The sequence below is a fragment of the Alligator mississippiensis genome, chromosome 2, assembly GCF_030867095.1.
Source record: "Alligator mississippiensis isolate rAllMis1 chromosome 2, rAllMis1, whole genome shotgun sequence".
Taxonomy (NCBI): Eukaryota; Metazoa; Chordata; order Crocodylia; family Alligatoridae; genus Alligator; species Alligator mississippiensis.
The window spans coordinates 297717308-297744745 of NC_081825.1; the positions used below are offsets into that span (position 1 = coordinate 297717308).

Here is a 27438-nt window from a genome sequence, read left to right on the forward strand (position 1 = left end):
TATAACGAAAGGCTTAGTCCAGCTGTCTGCGTGTCTGTCTGTAATGCTCCCAGCCAGGTGCGCGTGTGCCCCCAAGAGGGGTCTAGATTAGCTTTGAAAAAGGAACCGGGAATAAGGAATAGGGAAGCGACAATAAGGAACTGGGAATAAACAACCAGCTTCATCCTCACGTGTCATCCACCATCTACACTCGACACGTGGACTACCCTCCACCCCGGGGGCTGCGTGTACGGGATCGCAGCTTGTTTCCACCCAGACAGTTATTTCTGGCGCGGAAGGGACTCGGGGAGGCATCAGGATGCTGCAGAGAGCAAGGCGTGATGCCAGGATGGGCCCTGTCTCCAACAGGATGGCACCCATCGGTGCCCTTCCTTTATACAGGCGGTGCGGGGGAGACGCCCTGCCCTTGGGGCAAGCCCGCCAGCGCCAATAGGCTGCAGCAGGTGCATGGGGGGCTGAAAGAGCTGGGGTGACACAGGCTCAGCCCTGCTTTCACACGGCCACAGGGGAAGGCAGCTGCCTGGGCGTGGCACCAGAGCCACTGCACACAGCCACCTCCCCCGGGCCCTGCATTCAGGGAGCGTGGTTGAGCACGTACACACGCGGGCTAGAGAGGGAGCGCATGTTCCAGTTCTGGACATGTACGCATGCGCCTTGGTAGGAGGGTGGGGGTGTGGATGGGAGGGTGCGCATGCGCTCTGGGAAGGAGTAGATGCGGGCCTGAACGTACGCATGCGCCCAAGGAAGGAGGGCGAGGAGAGGCAGGAGGGAGAAAAGAGTATCAGCGGGAGGGAGGGTGAGCGTGTACGTGGGGGGGATAGGTGCGCATGCGCAGAGCCGTCCACGAGGTGCAGCGCGGGCGCAGTAGGGGCGAAGCGGGTGGGTTGGCGCATGCGCCGTGCAGCGGGCGCTGCCGAGGGCCGGCATGAGCTGCCCGCCGGGGCTGCAGCAGGACTGCGAGCGGCTGCTCGACGACTTCCAGGCCACCGACAGCATCCGCTTCGAGACCTTCGCCCAGCTCTGGCGCCAGCGCCGCTTCCACAGCATCTTCCAGTGAGTGCCCCTCCGCCCTGCCCCGCCTCCTGCAGCGCCGAGCACCCGGGCTGCAACCGCCCCTGCGGTCCCGCGGCTGCCCCCGCGTGAGAGGATTGGGTCCTGGGGGCTGGTACTACCCCCCCCCCATGCACCACGATGGGGTCCTGACACGATTTGCAAGATAAGCCCAGATGCTAAAAACAGCCAGAGGGAGAAAATGTTTCGTGGGTGCTTAAGGAGGGACAATAGGTTTGTATGTCTAAGATCGCAGACCAAAAGAGGCATCGGTGTGTGTTTTTAGGCAGAGATTGCAGATCCGCGTCCGTAGGTAGCGGTAGTGCCCCGACGGCTCTGCCCGTCGCCGGCTTTCTGAGTTGTTTGCAACGGAAGAATTGCTCTGGCTTTTTTTTCCACATTAAAAAAAAAAAAAAAGCGAAGCACACGAGCTGCGGAGGGGAGCCCGGAGCCTGAAAAGGTTGAGCGCCGCGGGGCTAAAGACCGTGAGAAACGACCGCGGCAAAACCGTTGGAATCTCTTTAATAAGGAAAAGTCAGTCAGCAGGGAGGGAGCACCAATAGAGGTTTTGGGGCCGATGCCCACAGCGGATGTTTAAGGAGGCGTATCCACCAATGCCCATCCGATTTCTGGGGCAGCATGCAGCTGATAAGTGTGTTGTGGGGGGGGGGGGGAGAGGGAGGTGGCACGGGGAGGGCAGATCAAGGCCCCTGCGGTGAGGGAGAGAGTGGGGCTGGGGCAGGGTGTGGGACAGCCGCGGCTCATCTGGAGGGGTATGGGGGGGCAGCCTTGGAAGGTTTTGGGGGGTGGGAGGGTTGGGCATTTGCCCCCCGATAGCTGCGCAGGGCACAGGCAGGGTGGCCTGTAGCTGCGGGCTGGGGCCAGGGCAGCATCGGGCAGGCAGCAGCAGTGCTGGGAGGGGGGCTGCAGCCACCCCAAAAATCACTGTAGCCACCCCATAACCTCCCTCCCAGCGCTGCTGTTGCCCACCCCATGCAGATTCGGGGGCGTACACTCCCCCATGTCCTCCTGGATGAGCAGAGGGAGCTGCCGTACAAGCGGCACACAGCAACAGGAGCCACCCCTTCCCTTCGCCCCCAGCCCCTGCCCCACTCACTCCTCACTGTGGGGGCCTTGATTTGCCCCCTCGTGCCCCTCCCCTTCCACGTGAGCCGACTTACCAGCTGCGCACAGCTCTTCATGCTGCCGGCTGTGCTTCTCACTGCCTACGTGCCGTGCTGTAGCTGCATGCATGTATGCACGGGCCATTTATCAGCCAAATTATTGACCACATCAGGCCAATTTCCAATATAGACAACTTTCTTTATATCGATGTGAATCTGATATCGGACTGATGTATTAGTGCACCTCTAGCAATAAAGCCTTGCCTACAGTAAGAGTTTCCCACGACAAAAGTTATGTGAGCCCACTCTAGTCAGCACTTCTTAAGGCACCAGAGCTCATGCATGCTGTGGCGCTCGTGCTGGCACTGCATCCTTGCTACAAGTAACCAAGTCAGTGGGATGTGTAGTACCCAGTGGGAAGGCGTTTTGCCGTGCACACAGCGTGATGTGGGGGAGACGTGCTCTGGGATGTGGAGCCTCCATGGAGACTGGATAGGGGCTGCTGCGAAAGGGAGTCCAGCCAGCAGCCAGATCCGCCGTTTTTGCCCCACGCCTGCTGTAGTGGTTGTAGCTGTCAACAATATTTCTTTGTAGAGGATGACCGAAGGCTGTAGGTGCCTGGAAGATGCCTAGACCTATTTGTTACCCACCTGTTCTCAGTAATGGCTTCTGCTGACCTGCTCAGAAAGGAGTCCTCTATAATAGGGGAAGAGACGAAGCTCCATATCCAGACAAGGTTCTTTGGGTGAATCCTTAGACGAACACGGCTACAACCTACATCCCAGCTCCATATCCAGGCATCCAAAAGAGCAGAGGAGGAAGTTTCTGCTAGAGCACTTGAAGACTGTCCTGGAGGATCAAAGGGATGAAAAATGTTCTTTGCAAAGATTGACAGGCTGAACAAGCAACATAACTGCAGTTCCCAGGCATGAGTCAAAGTCTGGAGAACACCTACTTGGCAGCCTGCTCTTGTCTGTAAGAAGTGCTCCATCTGAGGCACTGAGAGCTATCGCATGTTTATTATATCTGCAGTCTTATGGGCATCTTGTGTGTGGACACGCACAAGCCTTTTTCAACGGCACTTGAGATCTACGGGCAGAACTTTGCCGTGTGGACCAGGCATAATATAAGGAACACCTAGCAGTGCAAGAACCTAATGCTGTATGCAGAAGCACTGAAGACTCGGATGTTACATCCTATGCTCACCATATGGGATTTTAGCTTATCACATCTTTAAGAATGTAGACCCTTTGTTTAAGCCATGGTGAGATTTGAGAGCTTTAAGATGAACTGTCCTTGAATACTTGCCAGTTAAAATTGGACATTTATTCTGATACAGATTTTTGGTATATTGTGAACACCTTTTAAAAACTATAGTTCCATCATTACTTTCTCTAATGCATTTCTGTCTTTCTCTTTGTCTGTTTAGTGGTAAAATAAGGCCATTAGAGTTGAATAAGTTTACAAAGAAAGCTTTGGATCTGGCACGTCAGTACTTCTTGCCTCCGTACACTTTTCAGATTCGAGTTGGTGCGCTGTATCTTCTGTATGGATTGTATAATACACAACTTTGTCAGCCAAAGCAGAAGGTAATTTTTGGGGAGGTTTTAAAAGTTGGTTTTCAAGTGTTTTATCTGTTTGGTTACCAAAGCCGGAACGGATTATTATTTCTCTTTTATAGGCAAATGGCCTATTTCAGAAAACTAGGCTTTAAGACATTAAAGTCTGAGGACATCTTTATCCATTCTCCGAGGTGTGTGTGTGTGTGGGGGGGGGGGTGCTTAAATTAGAGTGGCTCTCAGGAGTTGCTTTAAATAAAGTGCCTGCAGCGTCTTGTGTATTCAGCATTCCCATGCTTCAAAATGGCAGCAGGACACTTTGAAGCTCCCCATGGTAATTATTGGGTGTCAGATTAGAGAAGGCACATGTACAGGTGCCCTGAGAGCTTAAATAGTGGCAAAGCTATTACTTCAGAGGAGAAAACATGAGCTAAAGTAGTTTTTACAACTTTAATATAGTGCATGTCTGAGCTATGTGGGAGACTCTCCTTTACTTAAATAGTTTTTGCTCTTCCAAATGTGAATTGAGACTAGAATAGGGGTGGGCAATTATTTGGGCGGGAGAGCCACTTAGGGAGCTTTGAGCTGTCAAGGGCTGGGTCAGCATCACCTCCCCCACCCACAGCAGCTCATCAAAACTTCCTAAGTGGCCCTTTAGCTCAAATAATTGCCTACCCCTGGGTTAGGGGAACCTAAACTTTGTTTCCCCTCCTCCCTGCACCCCCGCCCCTAGCACAAAGCTATGCCAGTGCCATGCTGTGTTCCTGTGCACTGCCTCGGGTCACATGAGTGAATCTGGAGCGGTTCCTGCTCAACCAGGCTGCATGCTGGGAGCTAAGAGTGGGGGAGGAGAGTGCAAGGAGTCAGGGGTTGGGAGCCGTGGGTTATCCAAGTCTGGCTGGGATGGTGCTGCACTGTTTTTCCATCTTCTGCCTGAATTCCCCCCCGCACCCTGAGTCCCCGGCTTGCGGCTAGACTGGTGCTGTGTTCCTACACACTGCTGTAGGCCATGTTAAATGCACCTGGCTCCATTCATGCCTCACCTGAATGCATGCTGGGGACTTGGGGTCGGGCCAGGAGCCAGGCCAGCCACTCCAGCTGTGCTCACATCACACAGCCTGAAGCAGCGTGTGGGAACAGTGTGTGGCACCATGTTGGCAGCACCTGCTCCCCTACCAGGCTCCAGCCTGCATCTCCTGGTCCTCGTTCCCCTGCGCCCTCTCCCCTGCCAGCGGGGAGAACCTTACCTGAACTCTGACTCGCTGGAAGCCAGGCTGTCTGGTTTGTGAAGGGCTGCAGGGTTGGATGCAGACAGCCTCACCAGGCAGAAGTCTGGCCAGGAGCTAGCACCCTCTGCCTTGAAGTGGGACAGGGTGGGCTGGGCCAGGGATAGAAGTGGTGGCTGCTGCAGCCAGCTGGCATGGAGAATGGAGAAAAGCAAGAGGTGCCAAAAACCAGGGCAGCTGCAGACCAGATACAGTTCTTCTTCAGAGGAGCAGCCACAGGCTGGATAAAATCATTTGGCAGTCCAAATCCAGCCTGTGGGCCATATTTTGCCCACCCCTGGACTAGTTTCATAGTTGGTAGGGTCAGAAGGGACCTGAGCAGATCAAGTCTGACCCCCTGCCATGGCAGGAAAAAGTACTGGGGTCAAACGACCCCAGCAAGGTGTTCGTCTAACCTCCTCTTAAAGACGCTGGGGTAGGAGCTAACACCACTTCCCTTGGAAGTTGGTTCCAGATCCTAGCCACCCTGACTGTGAAGTAGTGACTCCTGATGTCTAGCCTGAATCTACCCTCTGCCAGCTTGTGACCGTTATTTCTAGTCACTCCTGGTAGTGCTCGGGGGAACAGGGACTCCTCCAATTCCTGCTAGTCCCCTCTGACTAGTTTGTAACAGGCCACCAGATCCCCCTCAGCCTTCTCTTGTGGAGGCTGAACAGGTTCAGGTCCCATAGCCTCTCCCCATAGGGCCTGCCCTGCTGCCCTCTGATCATGTGGGTGGCCCTCCTCTGGTCCCTCTTGATGCTGTCCACATCCCTCCTAAAATGCAGCGCCCAGAACTGGATGCAGTACTCCAGCTGTGGCCTGACCAGTGTTGCATAGATGGGGAGGATCACCTCCTTGGACCTGCTCGAGATGCATCTGTGGATGCAGACAGGGTGCGGTTGGCCTTCCTGACTGTGTCCCCACACTGTCAGCCCATGTTCATTTTGACATCAATAATGACTCCAAGATCCTTTTCTGCCTCTGCACTGATGAGAAGGGAGTTTCATAGATTTCATAGACATTAGGGCTGGAAGGGACCTCGGAAGATCATCGAGTCCAGCCCCCTGCCCAAGGGCAGGAAGTCAGCTGGGGTCATAGGATCCCAGCAAGATAAGCATCCAGTTTCATCTTGAAGGTGTTCAATGAAGGCGCTTGAACCACCTCCGGTGGCAGGCTGTTCCAGACCTTGGGGGCTCGGACAGTAAAGAATTTCTTCCTTATGTCTAGCCTGAAACGATCTTGAAGTAGTTTGTGACCATTTGACCTCGTCATCCCTTGGGACGCTCTGGTGAACAAACGTTCCCCCAGATACTGGTGGTCACCCCTGATAAACTTGTAGGTGGCCATCAGATCACCCCTGAGCCTGCGCTTTTCCAAGCTAAAGAGCCCCAGGGCTCTCAGCCTGTCATCGTAGGGTCTGCTTCCCTGACCTCTGATCATGCGCGTGGCTCTTCTCTGGACTCTCTCAAAAAATCCTTTTTGAATTGTGGAGCCCAAAACTGGACGCAGTACTCCAGCTGCGGCCTCACCAAGGCCGAGTACAGGGGGAGAATGACGTCCCGGGATTTGCTTGAGAAGCATCTATGGATGCAAGCCAGCGTTTTGGTTGCTTTACTAGCCGCTGCATTGCATTGCAGGCTTATGTTCATCTTGTGGTCAATGATGACCCCCAAGTCTTTCTTCCATAGTGCTAGCCAACATAGCACTGCCAAGCCTATAAGGATGCTGTGGAGTTTTTTTTCCCAAGGTGGAGAACCTTGCATTTATCGGCGTTGAACAACATCAGATTCTCGTCCGCCCACTTGCTGAGCCTGTCCAGGTCAGCCTGGATCACCCGCCTGTCTTCTGGTGTGGATGCTTTGCCCCAAAGTTTGGTGTCATCGGCGAACTTGGCCAGTCCGCTTCTGACTCCAGTGTCCACATCATTAATGAAGATGTTGAACAGTATGGGTCCAAGGACAGCCCTGGGGAGTTCCCCAGCCTGTAGGTCTGCTGCTGGTTCTTCCCCCCAGGTGCAGCACCTTGCACTTGTCAGTGTTGAAACCCATCCTGTTCTCATCCACCCACCCCTGTAACCTGTCTAGGTCTGACTGCAGCCTATTCCTCCCTCCTAGCATGCCCACATCCCCCAACATCTTAGTGTCGTCAGCAAATTTGAACAGGGTGCTTTTTACCCCCTCGTCCAAGTCACTGATGAAGATGTTGAACAGTGCAGGCTCGAGGACCAAGCCTTGCGGGACCCCACTGCCCACACCCCTCCAGGTCGAAAATGACCCGTCCACCACCACTCTCTGGGTGCAGCCGTCCAGCCAGTTAGCAACCCATTTAATCGTGTAGGTGTTGACACCACAGTCCCCTAGTTTTTTTAATGAGAATGGGGTGAGAGACAGTGTCAAAGGCCTTCCTGAAGTCCAGATAGACTACATCCACTGCTACCCGTGTCTAAGGATTTTGTGACCCGGTCGTAGAAGCTCACCAGGTTGGTCTGACAGGACCTGCCTCGAATGAACCCGTGTTGGTTGCCTCTAAGCATCATCTCCCCTGCCGGCCCCTCACGGACATGCACCAGGATAATTCTCTCAAAAAGCTTACCCAGGATCGAGGTAAGACTAACTGGCCTATAGTTTTCTGGGTCCTCCTTCCTCCTTTTTTTGAAAATGGGGACCACAGGTGGCCCTTTTCCAGTCCTCTGGCACCACACCAGAGCACCACGAGTGCTCGTAAAGGTGTGCCAGGGGTCCTGCAATGACCTCTGCTAATTCTCTACTAGACTGATCAGCATTACAAAGAGCTCTTCTGATTGTTTTTGAAATGCTTGACTTAGACCACTAAACACAACAGAATTAAGTGGGATAATGCCTTCTTTCTCTACCTCTGAGGTCAATTCTGTCATATTTGTGTTCTAAACCGGAAGATTTCCAGCTGGAAGCGTGGCATGATATGGGTTCAGGGATCAGCTAAGGTTATGACATGTTGAATGAAACATGTGCATCAGTAACATGGATTTCTTTTCTTTATTTCAGATCAGAATTTCACTCAGAGATTGGCCTGAAGTCCAGAAGTTCCAACAGGATCTGGTGAATGCCCAGCATTATGATGCAGCTTACGTTTATAGGAAGCTGCGACTAGCCAAAGCATTCCACTTCACAGCCATGCCCAAACTAGTGAGTTATTCCGCAAATAGCTTTCTGTGGTTGAAAAGCTCACCCTCTGTCTCCCACTTGTTATACAATATTTAGTTAAAAATCAATGAAGAAAGAGCTGAGCAGTGCTGAAAGACTTGCTTTAGTTATTTTTTAGTTGTTATTGGTTTATGTGCTGCAAAGTTTTGGCAACATGCCTGTGCTGGCTAGGGATACGAAAATATCTTGCTCTCTAGCTGATAGATTTCTGTAGGCAGAACTCCCTCAAGTGGTTACAGCTGTGCTGATGAAAGCAGGCTTCTGCTGCCCAGCTTTTGTGGTTTAGGGAGGTATCATAGTAAAGCTGGCAGGAAATCTCCCTCCTTCCTGCCCCTCCCTCTTTGCTACCATGCCCTGCATCTCTGCTAGGGGCCTTTGCCACCGTAGTTCTGCTGGCAAACCAGAAGTAGCAACAGTCCATAATGCAGATGAATGGGGGCCAACCTCTTTGACAGGAGTGCCACAAATTAACCCCACAGCCTCCCTGAGTGCCACTCTGATCCCCTTCCCCTGCCCAGTCAGCTGCTCTGCTTTCTGCTTCTTGCCCAATCTGCCACAGTGCTGCCTGTCCTCGCCCTGGTCTGCCACATACAACACACACAGGCGGCCTGTGCCACTTGTAGCACCCACCTGATATCATAGGTTCATAGATGCTAGGGTCAGAAGGGACCTCAATAGATCATCGAGTCTGACCCCCTGCATAGGCAGGAAAGAGTGCTGGGTCTAGATGACCCCAGCTAGATGCCTATCTAACCTCCTCTTGAAGACCCCCAGGGTAGGGGAGAGCACCACCTCCCTTGGGAGCCCGTTCCAGACCTTGGCCACTCGAACTGTGAAGAAGTTCTTCCTAACGTCCAGTCTAAATCTGCTCTCTGCTAGCTTGTGGCCATTATTTCTTGTAACCCCCGGGGGCGCCTTGGTGAATAAAACCTCACCAATTCCCTTCTGTGCCCCCGTGATGAACTTATAGGCAGCCACAAGGTCACCTCTCAACCTTCTCTTGCGGAGGCTGAAGAGGTCCAGGTGCCCCAGTCTCTCCTCGTAGGGCTTGGTCTGTAGCCCTTAACCATATGAGTGGCCCTTCTCTGGACCCTCTCCAGGTTATCAGCATCCCTCTTGAAGTGCGGCGCCCAGAATTGCACGCAGTACTCCAACTGCAGTCTGACCAGCGCCCGATAGAGGAGAAGTATCTCCTCCTAGGATCTGTTCGTCATGCATCTGCTGATGCACGATAAAGTGCCATTGGCTTTTCTGATGGCTTCGTCACACTGCCGGCTCATGTTCATCTTGGAGTCCACTAGAAGTCCAAGATCCCTTTCCGCTTCCATGCCACCAAGCAGGTCATTCCCTAGGCAGTAGGTATGCTGGACATTTTTCCTCCCTAAGTGCAGCACTTTGTATTTCTCCTTATTGAATTGCATTCTTTTGTTTTCTGCCCACTTGTCCAACCTGTCCAGGTCTGCTTGCAGCTGTTCCCTGCCCTCTGGCGTGTCCACTTCTCCCCACAGTTTTGTGTCATCTGCAGACTTGGACAGAGTACATTTCAATCCCTCGTCCAAGTCACTGATGAAGACATTGAAGAGTATCGGTCCAAGGACCAAGCCCTGCGGGACCCCACTGCCCACACCCTTCCAGGTCGAAACCGACCCTTCCACCACGACTCTCTGGGTGCGACCCTCCAGCCAATTCGCCACCCACCGGACTGTGCAGTCATCCAAGTCACAGCCTCTTAACTTGTTCACCAGTATGGGGTGGGATACCGTATCGAAGGCCTTCCTGAAGTCTAAGTATACGACATCCACCCCTCCTCCTGCGTCCAGGCGTTTTGTAACCCGGTCATAAAAAGAGACTAGATTAGTCAGGCATGATCTACCTGCTATGAACCCATGCTGGTTTCCCCTCAGCATAATTTGTCCTGCCGGGCTTTCGCAAATGGAAGCCTTGATAATTTTTTCGAAGACTTTGCCAAGGATGGAGGTGAGACTGACTGGTCTATAGTTGCCCGGGTCCTCCTTCCTCCCCTTCTTGAAAATGGGGACCACATTGGCCCTTTTCCAGTCCTCCAGGACCTGGCCCGTGCGGCACAAGTGTTCAAATATTCCTGCCAGTGGCTGTGCAATGACGTCGGCCAGTGCCTTCAGTACCCTCGGATGGAGCTCATCCAGGCCTGCCGGCTTAAAGGCATCCAGTTCATCCAAATGACTCTGCACCATCTCAGGATCTACGCATGGTAGTCTGGTGCCTTGCTGCTGCCTCTCTACAACCCCAGTGAGAGACTTGTCGTGCCCCTCGCTTAGGAACACTGAGGCAAAGACCTCGTTGAGGAGTTCAGCCTTGTCCCCCCTGTCCGTCACCAATTATTTCTGCCCATTTAGCAGCGGTCCTATTCCTCCCTGGGCCTTCCTTTTACTCCCTATATATCTAAAAAACAATTTTTTGTTATCCTTTACTTGGGATGCCATCCTCAGCTCCATGGTAGCTTTGGCCCGTCTAACTGCCTCCCTACAAGCACGAGCAGAGGAGGTATGCTTCTCTTTGGTAATCTCTCCCCGTTTCCACTTTTTATATTCTCCCCTTTTAGTCCGCAGGCTGCCCTGGATTTCTCTGGTCAGCCAAGGTAGCCTTCTGGCCCCTTTCCCTCTTTTTCCTTGCATTAGGATTGTCTCCCTCTGTGCCCGAGGGATCATTTCCTTAAGGTACAGCCACCCTTCCTGGGCTCCCATCTCTTCAAAACTCCTACTCTGTAGTGTGTCCTTAACTATTCGCCTGAGTTCGTTGAAATCAGCTTTCCTAAAGTCTAGCACTTTCACCCTACTAGTTACCTTACCCACTCGACGTCTTATGATGAATTCTGTTATTTGGTGATCACTGTCCCCCAGGTGACTACGGATCTGTAGGTCCCCTATCATGTCATCCCCCGTTGCCAGTACCAGATCCAGTATGGCATTCCCCCTAGTGGGACCGTGTACCTCCTGTGTCAGGTGGAGGTCCTGTATGCAGGATAGGAACCTGTGTGAACGGTGGGACTTTGCTGTCTGTGTCTCCCAGCAAATGTCCGGGTAGTTTAGGTCCCCCATGACTACTGCCTCCTTAGTTTTTATGGTCTCTGAGAGCTGCCTCAGGAGCCCCAAATCTAGTTCTTCCAATATCTGTCAGGGCTGTCCAACTTGCCAGGGGCTACATGCTGTATGGGCCTCAAGCCCCCCCCGGCTGCATGCCATCCAGGCCTCTGTCCCACTAGCAACACCTCGTCCCCCTGCTAGCTGCACCATGCCCATGTCCTCCCACTCCCCTTCACAGCTGCAAGTCCCTGTGCTCAGGGGTTGTGCTGCTTGTGGAAGCTGGGAGGCCCCTGTGCAGCAGCAGGAGAGCAAAGGTGGGGGTGGTGCCCAGCTGAGAGCTTGCGAGTCACAAATTTACCTCTCACAGGCAGAATGTGGCCCGTGGGCTGCAAGCTGAACAGACCAGTCCCTGCCATACTCCACAGTGCAAATGCATTATATAACTCGCAACTTTTAAAGTATAATTGAGATGTATTTGCCATGAATTTTGTTTTAAAAACCCAGTTGCTGTTAGGAAAAAATACTTTTCCAACAGGTTTACAATTTGCAGTGGCTTTTAATCTGCAAAAATGAGTTGTTCTAAGTTTGGATGCTGGGTTAAATGTATGATAGCTGATTCCTGCAGTGTTGTAACATCAGTCTTGAAAATTGCTTCAGAAGAGCCATTAAGCTGACTGCAAGGCTGAACGTTGGAAAATAAACCCACGCAGATTAATGTCAGGGCAGCTTGCTTTTAGATCTGTATCTTCCAGCATGTCTCATCTTTGACTATCCTGGCAAGACGTTTTCTAATGCTGATGCATTTGCTTTGTTGTGTCTTCTGAAATGCACCTGGCTTTGTGTAGTTGTCCTACAGAGTTAAGAAAAGGGTTGAAGAGCCAGAACTGAAAGAAGAGTTCCGGGAGCTGAGTAACCGAGTGAGCAGCGTGATCACTAGTGATACCTTGGAGGTACAGTAACTTTTATGCTACAGATAAATTGCTTTTGCCCAAAAGCTGACGTTCTCTGTTTGGTATAATCTGGTCCTTTGTAAACCTTTGGCTGGAACAGAAATGAGGACGTGCATCACCATTTTAGCTGTGCTTTCTGAAACACTGCATTTCATTTTTATGGCAGGGCAGTGACATTTGCCATTTGTGTGCAAAGTGCTTTATAGACCTATAAAGCTGTAAGTGGACTTGCAGGCTAAGCTAGAAGGCAGTTCTCAGGGAAGGGGCAAGAGAGAGGAGAGAGACCTTGTGTTTCCACTTTCCAGCTGCCCTTGTTGGGAGGGAGGACGGGCATATCGATACTCTGTGTAGTCAGTCACAGAGCAGGCTCCTTACTCTTAACCTTTGCTCATTTCCTCCTTTGCTATTGGCTTTTTTTTGGTTTTTGGTGTTTTTTGTTTTTTGTTTTTTTAATGGAAAGAGCCAGCCAAGGTCACCTTCTGAACATGAGCGGGGGGACAGATTCAGAGATAACTTTCCCTTATACCATTGGTTCCCAACCTTGGGGCGTGACCCAAATCAGGGTCGTGGGGGGATCCTCAGCAGGGTTGCAAAGGGTCTGCGCACACATGTGGATGGCCCGGGAATGGCGGGCGGGCAGGGCGGGGCCGTTGGGCACAAAGGGGGCAATGGTGGCTCCCCTGCCTCCAGGCCACCGCTGCTGCTGCACTCTGCTCTCAGCAGCCCCCATGGCACCAGGTCAGGAGGTCCTGTTGGTGGCCAATTTAGGGTCGCAGCAAAAAAAGGTTGGGAACCACGGCCTTATACTATAGACTAATGATGTGGGAAAATGCTACTAACAGTGCTTTTTCTTAGGCAAATGTAGACTGCATGCTAAAGACCATAACTGCCTGACCATCCTGCAACTCTGTATTAATGTGGTTACCATGGATGAGGTCCTCTCTCTCTCTTACCTATACCTAGCTTCCAAATTCACGATTATGTGATTTTTGCAGAAACTGCGAATTTGGTGGGGTCTCCTTGAAAAAGCTCAGGGACTGTGAAAATGCAGGAAAACGGAGGGGGATGGGGAGTGCCGTAATAGTACCGTGCCCCAGGCAAATGTAGACTTTATGCTTAACAAAATTCCTAAGAGTGTTGTACTATCCCACAGTTGTGCATGGTAATCACATTTGTACCCAAGGGCCTGGTCCTCTAATAACTACTGTATTGTACACAATTTTCCATTTGAACATTTTCTTAATAAAGCTTTATAATCTGTTAAAGGCAGCTAAACACATTGTAGCACTTTGCAGCAGGATGGAATCGCCTCCTGACATGACATTGCCCGTTCATCCAGCTCAGTCCTCCAGCTCAAGATCTCTTCCAGTTTGGCGTGTTTTTCCTCTACACATGCTCCACTGAAATCACTAGCTAATGACAGGACAGGACATTTTTAAAATCTCTCTCGGAAATGATCTGAGAAATTAAATTACCACGTGCCCCACGCATTCAGTGCCACTGAGGCTTCCCACTGAGTTTTCTTCTTGACATGTATTCTTTCTTTGCTTTCCCAGTGGGGTAGGTAGGCTGATGATATTAGATAATTGTGTTCTTGTGACTTGCTACTTCTGTTAGCAGCTGATCAGCCAGTTTTAACAAGAATTCCTTTTAAAATAATTGCCAGTTTAGTGTCATTGAAAAAAACCCTTGAATATGTAGCCTTTTCAATCAAACTTAACATTTTGTATGCCAGCAACTCATTTTAAACAAAGCTTCTGATGTTTTTTGTTTTAGGAATTTATGAACGTTCACAACCACTATCAGAAAATGAAATGTATGATCTCTACTGACAAATCCCAACCAGACAAGGCTCTGAGCTTGGTCAAGAATGACTTTGTAATTGGTGTTAAAAATATTATTTTGGAATACCAGCAGTGGCAGCAGGAAAAAATGGTAGGTTCCTGTGGCTTTCATCCTGGCACCAGGTAATCATGGTATGAATATGTAAAAACTTACTTTATTCCTAAATGCATGATGACCTCTCCAAAGTATGTAAATGAGACATTTCAATTTTGAAGTTTTTTTTTCCTTAAAAGATTTTGAATAAGTAATGCATTAGCTGTTTGCCCTTGTAATGGTAGTTCTGTGGTAATCAGAATATCTTTTTGAAGTGTGATCCCTGGGAGTAAGAATCTACAGAAAATATTGCATTGTAAACTTTGAATATTTGTGCTGTAAACTGCTGCTTTGGGCTCAGAGCGCAGTCATGATGCTAGTAAGTAATGACATTTTAGAATGAGCAAGGAGGGAGGAGAAATGGTTATGTTCTTAACACGAATTGATCTTATACATTTATGTTGGCATCTATAAACTCTGGTGCCTAAGAAATCTGCATAATAAAATTGATTTGTATTTAAGTGCCAAATTAATCTTAAATATCTACGCTTTTAGAATCAACTCTTAACATCTAAAGAGAATGAAAAATCAACAGAGAAGCCGGATGAAGGGAATTCTCAAGAATCAGAAGTAAGAAACATTTGCTATATAATCTCTTAACTCTGACTGCCCTGCTCCACAGTTAAACCCTGTCCATCTGTGACAAAATTGGTAAGCTAAGTAATAGTAAGATGGGTCAGGTTGGTGTTAGGGTAGGAGACCTTTAAGTACATTTGCAATACTGGAAGAAGTGCCACTGGTGTTTGTACATAGCAGCCCTCTCCTTCCTGTTGTGGCATAAGCTCTCACTACTAAGAGAGGTCCTGATCTTACTTTGCATAGGTGATCTTTTGCATTGTGGAGGCCCTTGTAACAGTGAAGAAATCAAAGCCATGGCTGCTTTTCTCTGGAAGCTGGACATTTTATTTTAATGAAGGGAACACTATTTTAGCAACATGTATTTTACATGCTTAGTGTTCTCTGCCTGTGACTTAGTTTGCAAGATCTCTCTCCTGCAGTCTCTGTGTCTCAAGCAGCTTTCCTAAATTATTCATGCTCTTTCATTGAATTTTGTTATCTGATAATGGGGAAATCGCTTCCTTTGAGCAATTCTGTAGTCTAGTAGTTTGCATACTGAGAAGTACTGAGATGTAGACTCTTCCACATTGCCAACTTCACCCGAGGTGTAGCTAGTTCCTCCCAACAGAATGGGCCTGTCATGTATTTTATATTTTGTAATTGACCATGAGGAAGAAGAAACTTTTTCGTGGTGTGACAGGTTTCCTTGCATCTGTAAGTCATGGCAGGAAAGTTCTGAGGCCCTTCATGAAATGACTGGACTATACAAAGGTAAACCTCTTTACCTTTGTAATGGACACAAATAGACCTACAAAGCTGAGATAGCATTGTCCTGTGCAGAAGGCTAATGATTAGGAGACAGGTTTGCCAATTGTCAGTAAAAAAAATCAGGTTAAAAATGTCTTCCAGTAAAGTCTGGGTGGTGGGGGGACACCTGTAGCTGTCAGTAAAAACACAAAGCAGTCGGAGCTTGATTGAAGCTTTGATGGTGGTGTGTGGTACTTTGGTGTCTGTGTGGCAGCACAACAGCCTGCAAGGAGCATTCGCTCAGCCATATTTTGGTACTGCTGTGCACCAGGCTCTCTCTAATACTCTTGGGTTACAGGTAGGCTTCTTGCGGGGTCTGTGCCAGGATGGGAGAAGGAGGATAAGTCTGAGGGGTGGTCTGAGTGAGGATGAGAGGGAGCAGGGTGCAGTTAGGGACATCAGGATCTGGGGGTGAGTAGGGAGTCCCTGCTAGGGCCGGGGGCAAGACGGTGTAAAACCATTGCTGTAGTCAAGCAGGGTTGCTAACCCAAGAAATTTGACTGTGAATGTTTTATGGACAACCAAACTTTTTTACTATAGCTGAAGTTAAACCCGAAATTTTAATGTGGTTCTTCTAACTGAGGCCTGGCAGAAGTTACATTTACAGTATATGAAATATATATCAGTAAAAAAAATGTTTGGCCGTCAGTACAAAGCTTGCAGACCTGTCAGTAAACAATATTTCTTGGGTTGGCAACCCTATTAGGAGATGAGATCTAGATTCTCCAATTTGCTTTTATCTGCTTGGGTAAGTCTTGCTGTCTGCCCTGAGCTTCCTTACCTCTAAATTTAGTGATGATTGTTCCCCAGTTTAGGAAAGCACTTTGCGGTCAGAGGGGTTAAATGCTCTTTGCTAGTCTCCACAATACGTCTTCATCCCCAAGCTTGATATCAGTTATCTTTTTCTTTCTTTGCAGGGTTCTGAAAGAGCAAGTGCATTGGCTAAAATCAAACAGAAGTCCTACGCCGCAGTTGCTGAGGTAAGCATGCCACTTAGTAGAGGGAATTGCCTTGGAAGCTCACGTAGTGTCATACGATCAGAAAAAAGGTTTGTCAAAAGGCATCTCTCTAATTTGATCATCTTTGGGGTATTTGATCTTAGCGCCCAACATTGGCACAAAATCCAGAAGTTTTAGAGACTTTTTAGGGCTCATTTTGGATCTGTGGAAGTGAGAGGCAAAGAAGCACGTTGAGTTCAGTCTGGCACGTGATCAGGCTGGTACCGAAGGTCCGTTTACTGGGACAAATTGGCCTTTCTCAATAGCTGTGCAAATGCAGCCAGCTGAGAACAGTTTTGCCCACTTGTTTTTGCTTGGTGACTCTGCACAGGCTGAAAAAGATTTCCATGACTTTCCATTCTCAGAGTGAACTGTCTGCTGGCAGTTCATTGTATTCACATTCACTGTTAACTCAATTCAGTTTATTGGTAAAAAAATGTCAGATATGACTGAGGTCTCTATTAGATAGGTACCAGGTTAGAACCTTTGAGAGATTTTTACGCTCGGGGACAACTGCTTTATGAATCCAAAATAGCCTGGGGGGTGAGGCAGGGGCTGAGAGCCTCAGCTCAAGAAGATGGCAGCCGTCTAAACACCTTTCATGGAAGTTTTGTGGTGAAAACTTGGGTGCTTGAGTGGCTTCGGAGGATGGTTTAATGGATCACGCTCTTGGAGTTAGCTGCCTACGTTTTGCGTAAAATCCCACTTCTGTGCTGAAGTGCTTTTGTGGATTTGAGTGCTTAAGGCCTTGGTATTTCAAAAGTTTTGGGACTTGAAAGCCAGTAAGTTACTTTTAAAAGAGAGAGACACTTCCAGGTCCCTAGGGAATTTTTGAAAATGCTATTGTTAGGGGATTTTTGTATGAGAAAAAGGTGCACTGGAGTCGCATTTCACATGTTATATGACTAAAACTGTTAAACCTTTGAAGCAATGCAGATGGACTCCTACAGCCTCTTTGGGCTTGTCTTTCTCTTTTTATGTGGGTGCGGATCTGTTCTTTGGCAATAACAAATGTGGTGCTCTTAAAACAGTCGGTGCCTGAGAAAGCAAATACCACCACTTGCTTTTAAAGCTTTACTAAGAAAAAGGGTGTGTCTTAAAGTAGACTGTAAAACCTCCTTTTTTAGCCTGAAGCTGTCAAATCGTGCATCATCATAAGATCTGCTTATTTTGCCTAAAGGTGACTCCATACAAAATGAATTTACCATAGGGTAATCTCATTCCTTTGAAAAGGTCAGTGCACTCCTTATGTGAATGTCCAAAAACACCATTGCCCAAAAGGAGTATACAGTCCAACCTGTCCGAAATGGTAATGCTTGACGGAGTGAGATTTTTTTCAAAAACACCTAAAGTAGTTGGGAGTTTCACTTAAACACACTGGGGATTGCTGTCACTGTCTTCAGTTCTTAGAAGCTTGTGATCACTAGGTAGCAGACAAATACGTTACTCGGTGGATGAGAGCCAGTCGTTTGTTCAGTGTTTCACTTGCTGACTGTATTGGTATTATGCTTGGCAAGCTAGGTTCTTTCCTATTGCTTATTGACTTGTTTGGGTTTTAGGTCTCCAAATCAAGAAGGCATCGTCAAGTTAAGCTAGAATCTTCTGAATCGGGGTCTGATCAGGGAAAACTGGCATTTCCCAAAGATAAAAGAAACCAAAAAAGGCCCCAGCCAACAAGGAAGAGAAGCTCTCCAGCAAGCAGAGGTAGATCTTTGTTTTATTAGCAGTGCTAGAGGTGGAAATCTGTTCTTTCCTCTGCTGGACGAGACAGTTGGGTTAACAACTTCTTTTTACCAGCAAATGGTGACGGAAACATTTATGGTTGTCGCTTCCCTTACCAGCACATTTTGTTTACTTGTCTTCTCCCTTCATAGGCTTGTAGAGACTGGGAGGATGCTGTGACTAACATGAACTCTCATCTGTCCTCTTGGTAGTTCTCTTTCCCTAAATGTTTCCTTACTGTTAATAATGTAGAAAAATGCTTTTAAGTTTTTCTCCGCTAACCAGTGTGTCAGACGTCGGAAGCGGAGTATCCAACCATTGTCAGCTCTCCTCCTCTGGACTGGGTGGCCTGCCTTCATGAAAGCGCAAATGGATGAACCTGGACCCAAATGCAGATTTTTCTACCTTACCAATTTCTTACTTTGTTCTTGAATGAATTTACTCCATTTAAGAATCTAGCATCTGCTCATCCCCTCTGAGTTCATTAGCAAAGATATGTAGTAACAAGTTGAGATGAGCATGAGACCCAGTTGGGTGGACTGGATTATCCAGTATCTGCTTATTGTGATGGCATTCTTAACTTCCTCTTAATACTAGGCACAGTCAGAAACAGGATGCTGGATTTAGTTGGAATTTGTGTCTCATCTGGTCTGCTCGTTGATCTTCACATATTCCAAAAATAAGTCAGTAGTTCACTAAATTAATTAACTTACTGTCCTAGATCGCATGTCATCTGGATTGTCGTATTTTTCCATGCATTCCTTCTATTCATTGGTATAATTTTAATGAAGCTTTCATTAACTGCTCCACCTTATTTTTTAACATAGTTTCATAAAGCTTAAGAATAGAGTTTTCCTGTTCTGAAGCAGGATATCAAGTCAATTAAAAATTTTCAAAGGATAATCTGAGAAAACAAAATCAGATTGGGCATTGCAGTATTTCAGTTTTGATCTTTCTAACCTTTTTAGCATAAGTTTTACTAGAATTTTCCAGTTAAAAAAAATCATTAGTGGAAAAAAGGGAATCCTAAACTTTTTTCGTCCGGAAAATACAAACCTTATTTTGAAATTACCAAATTCATTCTCACTTACAGATGACTTCAGTTTTGACAGATGATACGCTGATGAAAAAAGGTTGTCAGAAAATTCCTGAATAGTTCTAAACTATTTCACTTATTTTAGTAATTTATTCCAGCCCCATTTTGTTCTACTTTGGGTGCTTTGTGTGTTGACTGTGATACTTCCTCATTCTTAACCACTTTTCTTTCAGAGTCTTTCTACAGCATGTGTTACATTTATATCTAGTTGCTACTTGCAGTTAACCTAATGAAGGTGCTAATAAATCATTGGCATCTCTAGGTTTCCCCTCACATTCAGGCCTGAGTAAGCACTGCTCTTTCTGGATTGCTTGATCGGATCTGTCAAAACATCTATCACTGATGACATTCTTCCACAAATATCTTTGCAGGTGTAATAAAGAAGGAAACCATTTCTGGGAATAGGAAGCTGTCTGTAATCCCAGAAGAAGATAGTTCCAGTGAAGAAGGTATGACTAAAATCCTCATGAATTTGAAGATTTGCATATTATAACTTTTTACCATCTTGGATTTGTTTTAGTACAATTACTAGGGTGCTGTAGCTTCTTGGAGCACCTTCAGATTCTTTCAAGGGTGTTGTGGGGTGTCACCAAAGTTAGCACTAAACATGGTTCACAGGGAAAACCCAGAGATTTCAGATAGGCATTCCAAGTGTTAAAAACATTTTGACCTATTGTGGTCTTTCTACGTTCTTTGTAACAGAAAACTTGGTTTATTTTTTTTCTGTGATCCAAAAATGAACAAAAATTAAGAACTGGCATTTTTCTGAAGCGTGCCTTGAGTCTAACAAGGTTGAGAAGCACTACCTTAGCACGTACATTTTTCAGCTTTCAACATACAGAAGGCAGGTTGTTCGGGACGCTGTTCATTGTATTGTTGCAACAGTCCCATTTTTGTATAGCCTTGTCAAAACTAGGCAAATTATAAATGTTTCCCTACTGTAGGATAAGAAAGCAGGTACTTGGCATGAGGCTTTACAGGCTGTCTTGCAAATGCATGAGTTACAGTAATAAAGTCTTGCATGTTCTGTACATCTTTTGTGATGTAATTTTCAATATAGCGTGGTCAGAATTAAGAGGTCACTCAGTCAAAAGGAGAATGCTTATTCTTTGCAACTCTTTTAGCCGGACACTAAAATCGTATTAAAATCTTTCAAGAGTTCTGAGTGCCTTAAGTGTTGATATACAAAAAACTAGAACTCTTGGTTCCAAAATGATACCTTTTATTAGACCAACTTGGAAATAGCAAGGAAACTGTCCTTTCTTTAGGTGTTGATGGCAATCTCCGGGCTCCCTTTCTTGCATAGGCCAACATAGCCATGGCTAGCTTCACAGTTGTGGGAGTGAGGCAGGCTGAAATTTGTCTGCTGTTGGGTCCTTTTGTCTCTCATTACATAGTTGAACCCAGGTATCAAGGGCCAGATTTACATCCAGAGTAAGGACTATATCTGTTATCTAAAATGATTATTATTATTTTCTGCCTCAGTCTTGTGTTTGGGACGCAATGGAATGGGAGTCGAGTAGAAATGTACCTCCTGAAGCTTGAGAGGAGCAGCACTAGTTTGTCAAAGAAATGTTATATAAAACAGAGCTCTAGTTTGTCATGTCCCTTCCTCCAGAATAGGGAGCAGAGGGTTGGATAATAAGTGCTGGGATCAGTGAAGAATTCCTCCGATGGAGATCTCCAGCCAGAAAGCCTGTTTTGTTTCACTTAACATAGACCGAACAGAGAGGGCAATCTGACCTGTAGTATGAAAGAAGAGAGTGAAGCTGAAGTGGAAGGGTGATGGGCAGCTTGTGGGCAGACTTCTATTTTAACCGGAGGCCTACACCTGTCTTTCCAAGTTGGTTTAGAGCAAAAAATGTTGGGGTGGTTGCGCAGCAGAGGAACATGTGCAAAGAGAGCCCCTGTGGGTTCAGTTTATAGGAGCTCTGTTAAAAATAGATTCGGGGGGAGGCAGCACACACGTAACTGCCTCTACAGTGGAAGGTGTTTTCAGAGAGCTGAGAAGGTACAACTTCCTCGGAAGATCAGCTCATGAAATTGTAGCTAGTGTTGTGTGTGTGTGTATAATTGGCCAATCTAAGATATAATAATTGCAGTTTAGACAGATTAGTCATCGGTCTTGAGCAGTGAGGTAGAAGAAAATAGCCAGGAAGGAATGGAGGGCATCAGCATCAACTGAGAACGTGATTTCAGGTGGTAAACAGCATTTGTTACAAAACCTTGTGCAAAGGGAAGGCAAAACATTGCGACCCAGCCTCGTGAAGTGCTCCATCCGTGAAGCCTGGCAGTCATTGGGAGTTCATGTGCAGAGAGAGAGCTTGCAAAGTATTGATTTGAATAAACTTTTAAACTATAACATGGGGCTCCTAGGCTGCTGATTTTGACTTTTCACTCACATTTTGAATTGAATTGTAAGCTATGGATTTTTATTTAGCTTTCTTTTTATAAAAGCAAGTAATGTAACAAGCTGTTGAACTGTTTGCATTTCTTTTTCAGAGGTCCCACGCCCAAAGAGAAGACGGAGACGTTAAACAGTACATTTGGAGACTTTCTCGTGTATGCGTGTCTAGCGATAAAATAAGAGAGAATATTGATGTTCAAAATAATAAGTTACACTGTTTATGTTGGTTGTCCTGTAACGTGCACCCGTATCAAGTGAAGGCACAAAACAAAAAACAGCGCTCAGGTTAGACCTGCAAGCTGTGTTCATATAAATTGTGACTTACAATACAGGGTATTTTGTGGAATGGAAGTGAAATTTTCTGCCAAGAAGCAAAGCTAAGAAGTACCTGTGCTTTGCTGAAATTGGGAGTGGTAGAGGAGCGCTGCTTGTTTTGTTTAGATTTTACCCTATGAGTTATAACCAGGGATCCTCTGATTTAAAAAAAAAAAAAAAAAAAAAATCCCAATTTTCAGATTTAAAAAAGTAATCCCAAATCCACATTTTCCGTGATTAAAATGAAACACCACTAATTTGTATAGAAATATGCATATAGTGGTGTTTCGTTTAATCATTGAAAAATGTGGATTTTGGGTTACTTTTTAAATTGAAAATTGGGGATTTAAAAAAAAAAATTTTTTTCATCAGAAAGCATCAGGATCCCTGGTTATAACTCATGGTGATTTAAAATAAAGCTTTTAGCAGAAGCTACTAGAACAAAACAAAAAATATCCCCTGGCCTTTGAAATAGATATATGTGGACAAACTTTTTTTCTCCTTACAAACTGTGAAAAAGCTTTGTAATGATAGGGATCATTTACAATTACTAAGTGCAATAAATTTATTTTTCACTAAATTTGTGTGCTCCGTTTCATTGTGTACAGCCTCTGTAAGCTTTATTGGTTCACACAGCATAGTATTTAAGAACTGCCATTAACTGAGCCAGACCATAGCTCCACTTTGCCCAATACCCTGTGTCACATGGGCAGAGCGTGGATGCTGAACTGGAGAGCTGAGAGGGTACCTCCAGATGGGATTCACTGGTGGTGACCCCTTTACTCGACTTCCTGTCTAGTGATAAGTACTTAAAATACATAATAAACATAAGCAGAGGGCTTCAAAATCTTCTTACCAGTGACACAGGATTTTTTTTTTCCCTGAGAAGAAAACCTGGGTACCTCATCTATCAATTTATCAAACATGTTTTATTGTTTTGAGAAGTTCCTAGCCGTTGTAGCTGTATATTCTCACTTCCAATACTTACTAATACCGAGCTGTCTTTATGGATTGGCAGGATAGCTCCGGCAGCTTGGCACAGGGCTGTCCAGCAGGTGGCCCCTGGGCCACATCCAGCTCCCAGGTGCTGCTTTGCTCCAGTGTTGGAGTTGGACAGCCCTGGCTTACTGGGTACTTGGGAGCTTCCCAACGAACAGCAGAACTGAGAAGACCTGGTTATTCTTACACCGATTTGGTAGAACTAAGTATAATTAGGGGATGGAATTCTAATTGAATTTTGTCTCCGGGTGGATTTGAAATTACGATTGAAATCACTGGTTAGGAAGCCTTGATTGAATCATTGTTTTCTACAAAAATGCATTCTTGTTTGATACAACCTTAATACATATTATTCAGAACTCAGAGATATATAAGGTATACCTTCTAAAAATGAAACCTATATCTATTTTAAAGTAATGATTTATTTTGATATTTTTTTTTTCAGAATAATTTTCAAGCTGCATCAGAAAATTATGTTTTATTTAACTAAAACAACATGCATATGTATTTTGGATATTTTTCTTCAACAACAAACGTATAATTATTTTAGCAAAACAAGCATATGCATTTTTGAATTCTTAACTATTTTAGTTATATGAAATGTGTTTTTAACAAAAATTAAATAGATTATTTCAGCCAGGTCAACACGAGAAATTTAAAATACTGAGTTACACAGCAAGCTCAGTCTTCATCTTCCTGTTTATTCATACACTAGAAAAGAAAGACAAGCTTTCCTGCTTTTTCAGTTCCCAGGTGATTTCGAATGAATTAATTCAAAGGAAGAAAATATTCTTTCTACACCTGCAGAAGAAGCTATTACTGTTAAGAGCTGGATTGTCACTTCAGTAGTTTCTGGACCCAGGTTCTTAAGTGACTTCTACCAGTTCACTGGTGTGACTTTCTTTAAAACCTCATCAGTAAACGTATATTTCTTGAGTGGCTCACCCATAGTCCTGAAATGTATTGTACTCGATATTGTGGAGGGATGATTGCTGGATGCCCATGTCATAGCCAACTCCTCTTCTTCAGCAGTTAAAGACTAACAGAGTATTGAGAATATTGGCAAGAAAATGAGCTGGAGATAATAGTGCCCGATCGGTTCGTTTTAGTTTTTTTAATGCCTGTAATTTAACACTGTCATTGCGTATTTCTCTTTTCAAGGTCCCACTGAGTTCCTTCCAAATTTAACTGGCATCACCAATAAAACAGCTGTTTCCCTGCACTTTGTTCAAGGCTACAGAAACAGGCTTCAGGACAGCCAGTATACCTTCTACAATTCTCTTTAGTCCAATGTTGAGAACTTCGGCTATGACAGTTCCATCTATATTTTCACGAATTTGTTCACAAATTGTCATCAGATTAGGTCAGTTTTCTATATATTGCTCAAAACAGTCCACCATTGAGTTCCATCGCACGTCTTGTGGGAGTGTTGGTTTGGTTCTTCCTGCTTTGTTCAAAGCAGCTGCTGCAAAGTGGTCGTTACGGAAGTGTTTTGCAGTTTCAGCAACTTTAGCCTTTATTTTTGGAGCACTGAAGTCTTTGGCTAAGAGGTGCATCAAATGAGCGCTGCAGCCATATGTTATTAACTTGGGGGCTTCTTCACTTCTAGATTTTCTCACTTTTGATACATTTGCAGCATTGTCTGTGGAAAAGCTTGTGCACTAAACATTTGAATTTTTTTTCACAGTTTGTTGTAGCTTTTACTGCTACTTGTAAGTATTTTGCTGTGTGCATTTCCTGATGTATTAATTGCTTCTGTAAAGTAGACAGTCCCTTTCTTCTGCCGTCACACAAGCACATATCACTGCATCATTGTGGACATTCCTCCACCCATCAAGACTCGGGTTAACAACTTTCCCCTCTAGACTTTTTGCATGCTGCTCAATTCTTCTCTCAGACACTTTTTTTCTAGCAATATCATCTAAAATAGTATATAATTAGAAGGTATAATCCCTATTCCATGCTGATATCTTTGAGCTTATATATAGTTTTAACTTGTGTTAAAGTTTATTTTTTAAAAGCATCTTAAGAAATGCAATTAAATATAAAAGAAAAAAAAGGATTTTTTTAATTTAAATGAGATCTTTCAAATTGTTGATTTTTATCCACTCTGCTTAGATTGCTAATCTGTAGAGAAAGACAATAGACCATGAGTTCCTCAAACATATTCTTCCATTCATGATTTATCAGTACAAACCTCAATCACTACAGTGAAGTCTACTCATCTAAATGTATTTGCGGGACCCACTGTTCCTAACTGTCCCAGCTCGATGCCCATCCAGCCTCTTGAAAACCTCTCATAAAGGAGATATTCTTCAACTTCCCTGGGCAGCTCGTCCCTTTGTCCTATTGATTCTTCAACTTCCCTGGGCAGCTCGTCCCTTTGTCCTATTGTTTCGACAGCGAGGAAAGGGATTTTTTTTCTTGGAAGTTTTATGCTCATGTCGAGATTGAACAACAACAGTCTGGAGATCTGCCAAGGCATACATACGCACAGAAATGATTTTTATCCACAAGAGAGCTGAGAGCTGCTGAGTTCATCTTGAAAACAAGTTGGAGATTCTTCATACCGCTCATACTGATCTGTATATACTGCATCACTGACAGGCCCTAGTCATAGAGTAGTCCCTGGTTCACTGGTGTGCAAATACAGAATGAAGGGAGCCCCTGCCCTTGAGAATTGCAGTCTATGTGCAGAGGAAAGAACGTGATACAGCTGCTGGAAGGCATAGAGACAGAATTGGCCAGTATGAGAGAGCGCGATCTCAAGCCCCAGGGTTTAGCCCTTGTCATCTAGATAGACCTAGCAAAGGAAGGATTTGAAGAATAACAGCTTTGTGGATTTTTACAGATTCATAGATTCATAGATGTTAGGGTCGGAAGGGACCTCAATAGATCATCGAGTCCGACCCCCTGCATAAGCAGGAAAGAGTGCTGGGTCTAGATGACCCCAGCTAGATACTCATCTAACCTCCTCTTGAAGACCCCCAGGGTAGGGGAGAGCACCACCTCCCTTGGGAGCCCGTTCCACACCTTGGCCACTCGAACTGTGAAGAAGTTCTTCCTAATGTCCAGTCTAAATCTGCTCTCTGCTAGCTTGTGGCCATTATTTCTTGTAACCCCCGGGGGCGCCTTGGTGAATAAATCCTCACCAATTCCCTTCTGTGCCCCCGTGATGAACTTAAAGGCAGCCACAAGGTTGCCTCTCAACCTTCTCTTGTGGAGGCTGAAAAGATCCAGTTTCTCTAGTCTCTCCTCGTAGGGCTTGGTCTGCAGGCCCTTGACCATACGAGTTGCCCTTCTCTGGACCCTCTCCAGGTTATCCGCATCCTTCTTGAAGTGTGGCGCCCAGAATTGCACGCACTACTCCAACTGCGGTCTGACCAGCGCCCGATAGAGGGGAAGTATCACCTCCCTGGACCTATTCGTCATGCATCTGCTGATGCACGATAAAGTGCCATTGGCTTTTCTGATGGCTTCGTCACACTGCCGGCTCATGTTCATCTTGGAGTCCACTAGGACTCCAAGATCCCTTTCCACCTCTGTGCCACCCAGCAGGTCATTCCCTAGGCTGTAGGTGTGCTGGACATTTTTCCTCCCTAGGTGCAGCACTTTGCATTTCTCCTTGTTGAACTGCATCCTGTTGTTTTCTGCCCACTTGTCCAACCTATCCAGGTCTGCCTGCAGCTGTTCCCTGCCCTCCGGCGTGTCCACTTCTCCCCATAGCTTTGTGTCATCTGCAAACTTGGACAGAGTACACTTCACTCCCTCGTCCAAGTCACTGATGAAGACATTAAAGAGTATCGGTCCAAGGACCGAGCCCTGTGGGACCCCACTGCCCACACCCTTCCAGGTCGAGACCGACCCATCCGCCACGACTCTTTGGGTGCGACCCTCTAGCCAATTCGCCACCCACCGGACTGTGCAGTCATCCACATCACAGCCTCTTAACTTGTTCACCAGTATGGGGTGGGATACCGTATCGAAGGCCTTCCTGAAGTCTAAGTATACGACATCCACCCCTCCTCCTGTGTCCAGGCGTTTCGTAACCTGGTCATAGAAAGAGACTAGATTGGTCAGGCACGATCTGCCCGCCACAGACCCATCATGCTGGTTTCCCCTCAGCATAATTTGCCCTGCCGGGCTCTCACAAATGTGAGCCTTGATAATTTTTTCAAAGACTTTACCAAGGATGGAGGTGAGACTGACTGGCCTATAGTTGCCCGGGTCCTCCTTCCTCCCCTTTTTGAAAATGGGGACCACGTTAGCCCTTTTCCAGTCCTCCGGGACTTGGCCCGTGCGCCACGAGAGTTCGAATATTCCCGCCAGTGGCTCTGCAATGATGTCGGCCAGTGCCTTCAGCACCCTCGGATGGAGCCCATCCGGGCCTGCCGACTTAAAGG

At 46.4% G+C, this 27438-nt stretch overlaps 1 protein-coding gene across 2 annotated transcripts; it reads left to right on the forward strand.

The window, feature by feature from the left end:
• Window positions 1–866: 866 nt before the first annotated feature.
• On the forward strand, window positions 867–22616 carry SNAPC1 (small nuclear RNA activating complex polypeptide 1). Of its 2 annotated transcripts, XM_014595167.3 has the most exons (10): window positions 879–1053; window positions 3604–3763; window positions 8025–8165; window positions 12091–12195; window positions 13972–14130; window positions 14629–14703; window positions 16416–16478; window positions 18056–18200; window positions 19686–19763; window positions 21817–22616. In XM_014595167.3, the coding sequence occupies exons 1-10, from the start codon at window positions 926–928 to the stop codon at window positions 21849–21851; spliced, it is 1089 nt and encodes a 362-aa protein (XP_014450653.1). In that variant the 5' UTR covers window positions 879–925; the 3' UTR covers window positions 21852–22616. The 2 variants fall into 2 exon arrangements, with proteins under 2 accessions (XP_019349653.1, XP_014450653.1); XM_019494108.2 differs by lacking the exon at window positions 3604–3763 and having other exon boundaries at window positions 867–1053.
• Window positions 22617–27438: the final 4822 nt, after the last annotated feature.